Below are 13876 nucleotides of genomic sequence, written 5' to 3' on the forward strand. Positions count from 1 at the left end.
GTTATCTGAATTCTTTGTTTTGCCTCTTGAGCAAGTGTGTCTTTTTTTCTCCTTTACTTGCCTCACATTCTTTGCTCTCCTTACCATGTGGCAGAGCCATGCAGTAGGTTAGGCACAAAATTGATGGTAGCATGATGTGAATCAATGATACAGAAAGTTAAGAGGAATTTAATAGCATAGAAGTTTAGAAATATTTGCATTAAGCCCCTTAAAAATTAAGCCAGGAGGTCAAAGTAGATGGAAAAGGGCATTTTCTTGTTAAAATATGTCCTTGTGTTCACTAATTCCTTTTACAGGTATGTGGAGCAGTATATTTTCTGTGAACCTTTTACAAATATGGGGACTGTCCCACAGTTCAGAGGACTTCTGGAAGAGATGGACAGAAGACAGAATAGATGAAGTTGGTGAGAAATTACTAAGCCTTTCATTTATGGTCATTTATTTTCCTTTTTGGCATCATCTTGTCACCTTTGCTGAAGCTGGCATCATAGGATCTAAGAGATAGTGACTTCTCCTCACACTGAATAGAGTAAGAGGAAGAGGGTAATCAGGGAAAAAGGGAAAAGCTGCTGTAATTACTAAACATTTACTAAAGTTCTACTGGTTCCTTCAGAGGAAGTTTTAGAGGGGTGAGACACTTCTCAGGAAGTGTTCTGGCATTACAGCTCTCACTTAACCATACAGAACCAAGAACCAACAGCAGAGAATATGGTACTTTTTACTGAGGAGAATAAACCTTAATATCAACTGATTAATCAATTTCCTTGGTTTTTATTTTATTACTCAGTACAGTAATTACTGCATTGTATTCATACTGACACAAAGATAAATGAGGCCCAGAGGGTATTTTCTGAAGCAATACAGAAACTGTGATTTTATTGCTAAATCTCTTGATATGATAGTAACTATAATTACAGACATCCTGAAAAAGACAGAAATACAATGTGCAATCGTGGAAACCACCAAGTCTCTCCTGCTCCACTGTCAGCCTCTGAGGCTGACAAAGCACATTGTCATTTCTGGAAACCACACCTTGTGCCATATTTCTGCTTTTCACCCATATGCCATGTACCCACCCCCTAAAGTACCCATAGTTTCTGAATATGAATGTATGCCCCAGGTTCTCCTGGAGTGCTCTTACTGTGCTGATTAAGCATATGCTCATGGAGCCATGAGTGATTATTGGGTTGCAGCTGTCACTGTTGCAATTGCAATGGACCCTGTTGCTGCTGTTGTTGCCCATCTGGCTGAGCAGTAGCCTATTCATCAGCCCCATTTTCTCCATGCTTGTGTCTGTTTCATGTTATCTTCCTGTGATGATATTTAAGTTCTGACAGAACATTTTCTGAATTGCCTAATTTCCTTAAGATGTCCTTTTTCCAACACTAAAGGTTGCTTCTGATGAACTGTCTTCAGCCCAAAGCTTAAGACCATCAGCAGAGTTTTGTCCAGCAGCCATTCCTTTCCCTCCATTCCGGAAGAGTTTGTGTGTGTTTAGGGAATCATCCCAGAAGAACCCCTGAGAACTCCCTTTGTGCCAGGGCAGCCAGAAAGGAGCGTAAGTTACCAAGAGGTTCACCAGCTTTTCTCCCCTGCTCTAGATGAAGACCCGGTGCTGCCCACAAGACCCCACGAGCTGAGGACTCGCATGTACACCCCCCCTGGCCCCCTGTCCAGCGCCCTCCGGGGCGCGCTGACCGACCGCTTCTCCGTGGCCCAGCACCACAACTTCCTGAAGGGCTACCAGCTGCACAACAACTACATGGAGAATGAGCACTTCTGTCGGTGGAAAGGTGATGGCCACTAATATCTAACTGGCATCCTTTTCAGGGAGTTTTAGGGGTGGGTACTTTAGGAAAGAAGCCTGTCAGACTTGGCAGGGGATAAAAATCCTCCCAAGACAACATTTATTTTCTGAATAGAGAGAAGACACTAAGACTTCAGTGTTGTCAGGTACTGAAGACTTAATGTTTGTATTTGTTTGCTTCAGCTGAGACCTCTGCAGTCCAGACTAAAAAGGTAGACTTGAAGGGGACAGAGCCAAATTTAAAGTGGCAGAGAGCTGAGTGAATATAGGAGAAAGCTTAATTTGGCAAGATTATACTTCTAACTTCAGATGCAACTGAAATATCCAAGAAAATATCGCCTATAACAGAAAATTGGAAATGAATGGGGCTTTCTAGTCCAAAGAAGAGGGGACTGAGTGGGAAGCGTAAGTCCAAATGTATGAAGGATTGAAAATACTTTGTTCTCCAAAGCAATGGCAGATAGAAGATGAAACAATAACTGAAATGAAGCAAGGCAGATTTAAGTTAATTATTAGACATAGCTAATTGGCATTAATATGTGTGCCATGTTAATGCAGTATATTGCCTGGAAACTCAACACTGATTTTTCAGAACAGGAACTTAGGTGTTTTGCAGTCCTTCTCATGTCTGTTTGATGATCTAGTAGCATAGCAGTTAAATTAAACCAGGCCTCTGGAATGGTGAGTTGCACCTTACATTTCTTTTTCCAGTCAAAATACCCACAGATCTATTCTTATTCATAAAATATTTTCCTTTTAGACACTGTGTTAGACTCACGTCCCAACCAGCTGATGCAAAGTCCTGATCAGCTGGGCATGATAGATGCTGGATTTTTCATCAATACCAGCAGTGCACCACTTTTAAGGCCACAGAGGGAGGTGGATGTCATCATCTATCTAAGTTATACTACTGGATCACATACATCGGTGAGGATGTTGTTGTTGCCATGTGCTTTGTCTCCTTTTACTTGTAAATGCCCAGCCTCTAGCATCCAGAACTTCTGGTTTTATCAGCTGTTTGTTTACAACGCCTGCATTCCCCTACATGTTTCACTGTAGTGATTAATACTGTTCTTATTTCTTCCTGCCATTCCTGGACTCTTTCTTGCTGGTTTATGAACATGTTGAATTAGTCAAGGGGGTGTCAGCATGGTCTTTTCTAGAATAATGGGAGGAGCCCCTTCTGCTTTATACTGAATCAAGCAGTATAAATAATAAAAAATAATATTCCTGTGCATATTACAGACCATGCACAGGAATGTTCATAAAGATGAGGAAGTTATTTCTTTTGACTTAAGTTAGAATATAAAAAGAGTTAATTGAATATTAGCAGGAGATCCTTTCTGGGCTGACAAATAAGACACTACAAGTAAAATTCAGTGATGAGCATCTTCCTGCAGAAAACCCATTTTGTGGAGATAGAGCTAATTAGCTGGCAGAAAAAAAGTTTGGATCTTTTACCCATCTGTACGTTGGATGAGACAGATGTAATGAAGTTTTATTTCAGCCTCATTCATTGTCTAGGTAAACTTATAAAAAAAGGCTGCTACAATTTTAAGTACTTTAGTAGAAACCTTTTTCTGCTTGATAGTGTTTGCTATTAGATGGTGCAGAGTAAATAATACAGTGCATATTTTTACATGATATTTTATTGAACATTTCAAGGAAAATTTATAGCATAGCCTAATACTTCAGATTTTCTCAGTAAAATATTAATCTCAATTAACACTGTGCCATAATGACTGCACCGGCAGAGATAAAATTGCACATTCAAACTTAACTTTCTTATCTCCTGGCTTCCAAGCATATAAGATACCTTAAACATTTTCTTGCTGATTTCCTTCTCTAGTTAATTCTATACAATGCATTAACACAGGCTCTTTCATTTGCTAAAACTAATGCTTTACCCTAAACTTCTGCAAATTGCTTCAATTTTTTTTAAAAAGCTGTGCACTGGGTGAATTCTTTAATTCTGAAATTGTGTTTGTTTAGAGCTTATGATAGCAATGTAGTCAGTATGTGTGGTAATTATATATAGAGTAACCCTTGATAAGACAGAACTTGCCCTATGGGTCTGAGTCACTAAACCTTGATAGTAGATGACAATTTGGGGTCTTTGCACAGTGAAGTTGATTTCCAGTGCTGACCATTTTTGTGATCCTCCAGTCTCTAGATAAGGCATGTAAATACTACTCAGAGCAGAAAATCCCATTCCCAACAATTTCTTTGACTGATGAAGATAAGAAAAATCTGAAGGAGTGCTACATCTTCCAAGATTCAGATTTGCCAGGGTGTCCGATTGTGATTTTTCTTCCCCTTGTGAATGACACCTTTCAAGAGTACAAAGCACCTGGTAAGTTACAGTAGTAGCAAAGCATTAAACAAAAGACACCACTGCTTCCCTGACTCAGATAGAAACTTCCTTGCTGCTGGCTGTCTTTGTTCACTGGGTTCATGGGGGAGCACTTTAGCTAATTGAACTTGTTTTCCCATCCCTGTCAAAGCTATTATATTCACACATGTCTTCATTGTGGCTTTAAGAAAACCAGCACAGCCTGTGTCTGCTGGATGGTGTCTACCTTCACCTCTCTCCCATTTGTTACTACCCAATTCCAAAATTTTTTTTCCTATGAAAGGTATAGCTCTCTCAGATTATTTCCCACTGCATATATTGTCTATTGTTCAGGTTTTAATTCTACACTTGAGGAACCATAGTGTTACATATGAGGGATGGGGGAGAAAGCCTGGCTTTCAGGCTGAACTCCAGTAACATTAAGATTAGTGGGTCTCATTTTGGTACAGCATCAGCCCAGGGATCATTGTACTGACTGTGCTGTTTTCAGGGCCTGTCACTCCTTTTCTGCCAGATCATCTTCTTTGTACTCCTCTTCTTTACTGCAGGTTACTAGGATGCATTTGCTCTGCTCCTTGGTAGCAGGGAGGTTAAGCCCAAAATACTGCTGTTGTGGAATTGTGTGACACAAAAATCAGAAAGGCAGAGATGGATCCTGGTGGCAGATGCCCTGGACCTTATTCAGCATTGAAGGAACTCTGTTTCCACATGTTTCTGTTGCTCCTTTCTCACTTAAATTCTATTCTCTTACTAGCAATTAAATCTTCCTTGACTGAGGTTCGTAGAAATCCCAGCTGCAGTGCATGGACACTGGCTTTTGGAGTGCCCTTTCAGACTGACATCCTTGCCTGATCCATGGCTTTAATGAGACAAATGTTTCTGAGTAAGCTGGAGATGAACATGGTGATGCCATCTCTCACTTCTCCCTTGTGCCCTCCTTACTTCAGACTCACAATGTTCTCTTGACTAGGGTGGTGAATATGACCTGCACTGTTTGCATTTAAACCCTATGAATTTTCTTCAGGGGAAAAGTCCCGCTCTTTAACACTTTATGGACAGTTTGACACTGGTTAAGACAAACATCATGTCACAGCAACAACAACTCTTTCTCTCAGGTGTCAAGCGCTGTTGCTCGGAGATGGAGGAAGGCCAGCTGGATTTGACCAGCTCCTGTTCCCCCTACTGCATGTTCTCGGTCAGATACACCGATGAGAACTACCGCAAGCTGCTCAATCTCAGCGAGTACAACATCCTCAACAACTCTCAGATGATTATGCAGGCCTTGCAGACAGCGATGCAAAGGAGGAGGCAGAAGATGTGCTGATTGCCCATCCAACTGCCCTTATCTTCTCAGAGAAGTTTTTCATGTTCTAGGACCCAGAAGGGATATAGCTTTTTCAAACACTGGCTGTTCTGCACTACAGAAACCACCCCAGCCAGTGCAGTCATTTGCTGGGGTTTTTCCATTCCCAAGAAGTGATCTCTATAAGCAAAGACATTGTGTGGGAAATTTTTACTTACGTTTTGTTCCATAAATTAAGGTTATCTGTAGAACACTCTTTGCCTAAAATTCTTGTTAGATTTTTTTAAGTAGTGTGATTTTAAGCCTAACTTATTATAATATATGATATAAAGGAAAATAATTTTTTATTGCCACAGTGCTGCAGTTATACAACACAGCCAACACACCTACAGGCAATTAGAAGGGAGTATAAACTTCTGCTCCCACAATTCTGCACTGTGGAACACAAGGTACGACCAGCCCTGGAAAACAAAAAGAACCTGAGACACAGCTGGAAGCTGGTATTGGATCCCTGGGTCAACTCTGTTTTGCAAGTGTCCCAAAGAGCAGCCACGGAGGCTGGAAACGTAAAGAGGGACAAGTATGTGCTCACGACTAGCCCCACGATTCGCATCCACATCCTGGGCTCTCTTGGGCTGTGAATGAATCATATGTGATGGGAAGGAGCAACTTCAGGAGGAAGTGGTGTAAGACTTTTCACATATTTTTTTTTCTTTTTTAAAACAAAGGGTGTAATTTGGCACATCAAAATTCCCCGTTGATTTATGTCAGTTTTAATCGGTTTGTACTGAGAAAGTATATAAAACCTTAACACTTCAATTTGAAGCTTTCAGAATAAAACACCCTGGATCTTGTTTTCCCTGTTGAGTTACTTCTCATAATAAAATACCATTCTTAAATTAAAAAGAGAAAGTACTTGAAAATATTTTACTTCCAATAGACAATGAAAACTTTGCTGTGTTACTCAGTGTAACAGTTTAGGTCATATGCCTATTTTAAAAAAACCCTCTTATTTGTTCTTATTTGTTTAGTTCTGCCCATGCAAACTGAGTAGAAGTGAGTCAGAAGTCTGAAACAACTAAGACCATCTTAAAACAACCTGAAGACCATGCATGGGATCTAGCACAAAAACACCAATTACATTTGTTGTGTGCTTGCATTTGTAAACTTCCTTCCTTTTCCCTGTTATTGCAAGTGCCTTTTTTTAAACTATACTAAACTGTGCTGAGGGTGAGCTGTAAAAATTATAAATCCATAACAACTTTTGCATTCCAGGAGCAAGTCAAATTGAAAACACACTTTATTAATAAAGTTTTGTGTCCTAGAGACAACTGGGAAAATTTTGAACAAAGAGTCTATTCAGTCAGAAAAAAAGTGTATCAACTACATATTATAATATGGGACTAAAATAAACCAGGGAAAATGCTTGGGTAAGTTGAAACATTTCATATTAATATTTTACAAAACATCTTTGTTTTGAAACATAACTTCTTTTTAATAGACTGCCTACCTCGTCAGCCCAGGGAACCCAACATGAAAATAACAGGGTTCCTTCACAGCCAAATAACATGTTTGGCTCATTACAAAATGACACTCTGAGGATTTTCATTTTAGCAAGGAGTGATGACAAATTATCTTTACAAATCAGTTCACAATGACTTTTCCAACATAGTCAAATAATAGTCATTTATTATGTCAAAACAGAACTTACATTTTTGTGCAACTGTAGCCCAATATTGCCAGCCTAAAGATCACGGCATAAATATTAACATTTGAAACTTGTCAGGTTTTGAACAACTATGCACGTCTTTTTTTTTTGGGGGGGGGGGGGGTGGGGGTTGGTTTTTTTTGTGATTTTTTTGTTTTTTAGTTATATGGTAGTTTTACTAGTCATAGTCAGAAATATAATGCTATGTGCTCTGCATATAATACTGGAATTTGCCTCCATTTTTACCTGAAAACCCTGTTGTGAAAAAGTAAACAGGTTCTTGCCATAAATTCTTGCCGCCTCCAGTTCTGAAGAAATGTTATTTCCATGCAAAAATTTTGTGTATACAGTACAAGACAATAAAGGCTTGTTTGCAAAATGAAAATTCTGCCTTGCTCCACATATTCTGGCATTTCAGTAATATGCTTCAGGTTTACTGTGTGAACATTCCTTGTTCCTGGAAAACAAAACTGTTTTTATCTCTGCAAAAAGCATACCAAATACTTGCTGTGAGCATCATGGATAAAGGAATGTCACAGAGTCAGATTGCAGGAGTATGGAGTGAACCATGGTCCCTCCCTCATGCAAGGGCTGTCTCTAATGTGGATTGCAAATACTGTCCATGAAAATGAGAGTTTTTTTGGCCACTGGCACTGTGGGAGTGAGAGCCTCAGAGGTGCAGTCCTGGTAAACAGTCTGGTTAATAGTTTTGCCCTCCAATGAGACATTATAGTAAAGCACTGTTTTAAACATGACTGACATGCCAATGCTGCCAATTTTCTGTGACCTAATGAAAAATACATTTCATCAAGATACAGCGTTGAGCTGGCACCCAGAGGAAACATGCCATGTGTGACAAAACCACCCTTCACTACGTCACAAAATACTGTACCCTATGGCAAAAATTTATTCTACCAAGTTGGCTGTAATGACTGTTGGTATTATTTTGCATGGGAATGTGCAAAGGGAACCTGTGCTGACTGGTGGCAGTGTTTGATCAGTAAGCTCAAGAATGCTCAGGGAATGAGCATCTTTTTGCTCGGAGATTATGTACTGGGGAAGCAGGGAAACCAAAAGAATCCCTTTCCCCAGGAAGTTTGATCTGTTATGATCCCTTGATGTTGCAATAGTCTTTGGCTGTCTTTTCTAATCCTCTTCCAGCAAGCTTTGAGCTGTGCCAGTTTTAATGGCACGGGGGTCAGCAGTGTGCGGACAGGGGCAGGTGTCCTGCCCCAGCAGTGGTGCCATGGTTGTGCCAAGGACTTTGGGGAGGGCAGCGTGAGGTCAGGGCTAAGTTTTGCATCTGGCTGGCAGGTTTCATTGGGTTAGACACGGGCACTTAAATGCAGCTAGTTTGCAGCCAGAGTCAGTTTGAGCTAGAAGACGGTGCAGAAGTATTCATGAGTGTGGAGCTAAGCTAAGGAAAGTCATTGCTTCAGAACTCTACATCTAAACACAAAAATAATTATAACAAGCCATAGGAAAGGAGAGGGAAGGAATGACTTGAGGAGAGAACCAGCCCTGCTGGACCTTGGCTGAGTAGATATAGCTGGGTGTGATATAGATATAGATGGGTGTGCTGCTCTGCATGCCTAGACCTGGGAATGTAGGGGCCTGTAGTTCAGAAAGCCTTAAACTGTTTTTTGCAATAACCAGCTTAGTCTGAGAGCAATAGTGTTCTTTTTTTTTTTTTTTCTCAGTAGCTGTTTTATTGTATCTACTTACTGCCACAGATAACCTAAATTCAATTTATAAACTGTTGCTGTATCTTATTGCAGAGTATATATTTCTGTGGGCTTTGAGGTCTTGCTAAGTTGAAATTTCAGTGCTCAGGTAAGAGGGCATCCTTCTCTTGTGTTTAGTTTTAAACCTGCCATTGGCCAGTATAGGGCAAAGTGACTCAAACACAATACTTCCACCTGCTATATGGGCAAAGGTATTTTTTTCCTACTTATTTGACCACAAGATTCAGCTTCCTACCATAAGAAAATGGGAGGGGAGTAACTGGTTTTAAGAAACCCTTCAGAGGTGGGGCTCTGAGTCAGTTTATAAAATAGTTGCTCACCTGCACCTGGGACATTTGAACCATTGGTGTCTGTGGAAGCTGGGAGATGTGAGATTGCATTTCCACAGATAACACTGAACGTGTGTGCGAACACAACCAGAATGGACCAAGATGGGATTTTGTCTCAGGTAAGAAGGGTGCAGAGCAAAGCAAGGCATCTGGGATCTCAAGTGGTTGTGCTGCAAGTAGTGCAAAGATGATACTCCTTTATTGACCTACCATTGACTATAATGATTCTGTGCAGGATGAAGGAAGTCAAGGCTTCAATATTGAAACTTTTAAAGTTACAGTAATTCACAGAAAGAAAAAGAAAACTACCTGGGGAGTAAGAGCTTGCTTACAACGGGGAGTATTTTGAATATTTAGGGGTTTTATAAATTTGAGAGACACCATATATGCAACTTTAGAAGAAGTATTAAGTAACATGGAGGTATACTTCAAGATGAAAGATTAATAACAGGGTGTGTTTATGGGAGACGGGTTTGCTGTTCCTTTAACAGCCAGGGCCAGGAGCTGCTTCCCTCCCCATGTGTCATGAAGGGCGGGCCTTACCTGGCTGCTACGCCTCTGCTCAGGCTTAGTGGGGCAAGCACAGCCCAGGCTGTGGCACTGAGCATTGCAGGAAACCCTGGTCCTGCTGGGGCTCTACAGCCAGCACTGACCATGGGCTCCCTGTCCCTGTGGCTCTGAAGTTCTCCATTCCCAAAGAGGATTGCTTTTAAGAGAAATGATGGTTTTTTCAGGGATAACGTTGGCCCTTCTTGTTCCAGGAGCTAATCACTCAAACCTCTCAACAAGGAGACGGAGCTATGCAGCTGAATCCTGATGGGAAACAGTGGACTTCTCTTACAAAGGTACTGGAAAGGAGAATTTCAAAAGGAAACCGTAAAAGGGACTTTCCTGATGGGCGGAGGCTGGGTGAAGGCAGATAGGGTTCAGCATCTGCCAAACAATGTAATTAGCTACTGTAACCTATTCAGTTCCCTCCATGAGACACTGTCCCACTTATCACTTTGATCATTCTACTTACATGGTCTTGCTTCATGTTAAATTCCTAGTGTGGCTTCCTGTCCTTGGTACATGGGGAACAATGTCTGTTTAAACAAGACTGATATCTTTAAAATGATGGGTTTCAATTGGCTTTCTCTGTATGTGTCTTGCTAAAGCACAAGGACAAGTTTCCTGCCAGTGTAGAAAGCAAGAGCTGGGAAATTATGCCATTTATTCTCATAATAGTATGGCAGAATCTTAAAGTGGATTTTCAACACCTGAATTAATCCCTCTTCTGGCCTCTGGTAAAAACTAGTAGATTTCCAGGAACCTTCAGACATGAAATCTCTCTAGAAAATGAGAGGACTAGATTTGTACATGTGCTAGAAAAGATTTTTACCTTTCCTCTCTCTAGTTTGAGGCCATTTAGTAATAATAAGGAAATCTCCCTTGTTCTGTTTTGTGATGAGTAAAGTTGCTGAGCAGCAGGTGTTGTGCTCACAGTTTAAGAAACAGCCAACCTTTTCTTGATTAGCTGGATGGAAAACCCAAAGATGAGAAAATACACCCTGCAATACAACTCTCTACACTTCAGGGGTTGCAGCAGTTTCAGAGCACACCAAACACCTAAAATTTTTTAGGCAAAATTCACAAAGCTGACAGGATTTTGGTCATTTGTTATTTATAGCTCTGTGATGTCTGAGCCAAGGCTCCTTGGTCATGACAGGGCACATCCACATACCTGAGTATTTTATTCAATCTGGAATGCCTTCTTGACGCATTGGGATTACCACGAAGATAATCCAGGCTTCAGGGGATCTGATCCATGAAACTGAGTTGAGCCCTTCCAGGAATTGCCTTCTCCAAAGCCAGTCACTAGCAGCATCAGTTACTGGTTCTGTAATTACTGAGCACTTTCTGTACCTGCCTCATTTCTGTGCCTTTAGGAGTTAGGTTGTAGACATGAATTCAAGTGCCCTTGGTAGTCTGATCCACAGCTACTCTTGGGACCCTTTGCAGGGGTTTGATACCCTTGATTTGCACACCCAGTGACCTGGTGTGCAGATGCACGGCACAAATATTCTCGGTGTCTTTTCCCAGAGCAGGATACTTTGGTTACTTGAAGGCTGATTTTACTGTTTCTTCATTAGACTACTCTCTGACTGCCCCCAATCTCAACATCATTGTATTCATTAGCCCTGGCTGCCTGCATTGTAACACTCAGGTTAAACATTTGGAGAGACTTCACATGGATGTATATTCCATTAAGCCTATGAACACTGAGGCACTTCCCTTTTTGTGAATGGACATTAGTAACAGATCACATACCAAATTGTTCTGCTCAGACAGTCCAACTCAAAGTCTTGCTCTCCTTTCCTGCACTGCCTCTGTCACACTTCTTTCTCATTGGGTCTGATGAGGTTAGTGTCATGCAAATGCTGCTTCAGGGCTGGCAATGGTCTTTCATAGTCATTTTGCAATATAAGTGAATTCTTTACCTGTCCAAGGCCCTGTGCTAAGTGTCTTTCAGGTCTTTTGGAACAAAATTTTCCTGTGAATTTATATTCCAGTATGTTGTGTCTTTTCCCCCCTCTCCATGACAGTAGAAATAATAAGTTATCTGGAAGGTATTTATTTGTTTATTTTATGGTAAAGGGAGAGAAGATATGAACTCAAATCTCCAATATGAGATCAGAACAGCAATGTGAGAGGCTAAGAAGTCATGCATGAGGTCACAAACATGGTCTAATATGAAAGAGGGAAGCCACAAGAAAAAACAGGAGTTTCTTATCAGGTGTGAAACACTGTTTACACTTCTTAGGCAAAACATTGCAAAGAAGCTCAAGATGTGAATAGTTTACATACTTCAAAACTAGAGAGAAATTTCTCACAAGAAGTCAGAGGTGACCTTAGGTCAAGAGGGCAGCTATATCCCTGTAAATTAAAAACTCATGCATAGTGAGTAGTATGGTGGAAGCACAAAGCAGCAATCTCTTTCTCAGATCTTAAAATCAAGTCCTGAATCTTAGCACTTTGTGCAGCCAGATTTTAGATAAGAAACCAATAAATGCTCTAATAAGGTAAATCCTAATATCATGTTCTAAAAGAAAAGAAGTATTTCAGTCTAGTTCTTGATTTAGATGTTAGCAGGAAAACAATGTATAGGCCATTTCATAATCAAATTGAAAATTCAACTAAAGTTCCTGAGTTGGGAGTTTATCTCTCTTTATCACTTCTGTCTTCTAAATATGCTATCTAATATTAGCATTCATTCCTTTCTTTTGTATGTTTGTTTATTTCCCTGCAGATAGAATCCTCTCTGTGTTACTTACTGACTGTAAGAGTCATAAGAGCAAGAAATATCCACCAGGCAGATGTCTGTAAGTATCTATAGCGTTCTACAGAGGAGCTCATGGAGGTCCTCTCACTTCTGTGGGCTATTAGCTAGTCCTACTCCAAGAAGAGGTGCTTTCTAGATTTCTTCCATGAATGGAGACAGTTCTGTTGTTGGTGTCCTGGGCCCAACAGTGAACATAGAGTGTGTTGCTCTTCTTTGCATCAGCCCTTGTTTTGAGCTGAGGTAACTCCATTAGGTTACAGCTGTGCCTATCACGCACATTTCTCTGTCCCCCCAAAAGGAACAGTAAAAGCTCTGCAATCTGTTGAAAGCAAAAAAATATGGCAAGATCTCCCATGTTTTCCTCTGGAGTACATTTATGTGACAAACACAAAATGGTTGCATTAATTGAGTAAATACCGAAAGATGAGAAGGCTTGTCTCAAATTTAGCTTGTATTCAGTTTTCTCAATGCTAAGTAATCCAAACTTCTGTACCCTAATTCTCTGTGTGCCAGCATTCCCAGATAAAAGCCCATCAGGTGTTTTTACATTTTGTAACTCCTCTGGCTTCTGCTGGCCTGGAACCAAAATATAATAGAAGATTGTATCTTTACTTATGCAGAAATCAGGAAGCTTTTTCTTAATGTTCTGTTTGGCTAAATGAGAAGGTATCACTTTTTTTCCTTAATTCTTCCTGCATTTGTCCTGGATTTTTTTATCCTTGGCTAAACTTATTGTTTGATGACATAGAAGAAGGAGAAAACCCTTCAAGTTTAATGTATTTTTTATATTTATGATCACATTTGTTTAGAGAAAAGTAATGTCACCCTTCCTTTTTCTCCATTCCTCCTACCTAAATTGTATTGTTTATGTTGGAAAAATATGTCATTTTGTATCATAGAAAACAGAACAAATATGTTGAACAAATATGTCATTTTGTATCATAGAAAACAGAACTTCATATTCTTCAGTTAATTCTTTCTTCTAGAGCAAATGCTCGTTTTAGATGTGTTTGTGTTTTTAATACAGTGAGCCAAACTGATTGCTACGTGAGCCTGTGGCTGCCAACTGCTTCAAACGACAAATTTCAGACTAAAGCCATCAAGAATTGCAAAGATCCAGTCTGGAATGAAACCTTCTACTTCAGGATCCAGAGTCAGGTCAAGGTACTGAACTGGGACATTTCTGGTAACTGACTGAAGGAGCTACTGAGAAGTTTTATCCTTTTGCAAAGGGACATAAGCAATTTTCTCATGGGGCAAGGAAAGATGCAGAAAGATGTGAGAATAACTCATCGTCGTGATGGTTTTC

At 40.3% G+C, this 13876-nt stretch overlaps 1 protein-coding gene across 1 annotated transcript in view; it reads left to right on the forward strand.

The window, feature by feature from the left end:
* LOC139590622 (uncharacterized) overlaps positions 1-13876 on the forward strand; it is a 56711-nt gene that overhangs the window by 26544 nt on the left and 16291 nt on the right. Inside the window, 9 exon segments of the mRNA XM_071428374.1 lie at positions 297-404; positions 1602-1793; positions 2568-2734; positions 3974-4160; positions 5276-5486; positions 9229-9364; positions 10007-10090; positions 12535-12607; positions 13595-13731. Of these exon segments, the coding sequence (XP_071284475.1) occupies positions 297-404; positions 1602-1793; positions 2568-2734; positions 3974-4160; positions 5276-5486; positions 9229-9364; positions 10007-10090; positions 12535-12607; positions 13595-13731 (1295 nt within the window).

This window comes from Agelaius tricolor, unplaced genomic scaffold, assembly GCF_023055355.1.
Source record: "Agelaius tricolor isolate 1412-34295 unplaced genomic scaffold, bAgeTri1.0.p SCAF_5, whole genome shotgun sequence".
Taxonomy (NCBI): domain Eukaryota; kingdom Metazoa; phylum Chordata; class Aves; order Passeriformes; family Icteridae; genus Agelaius; species Agelaius tricolor.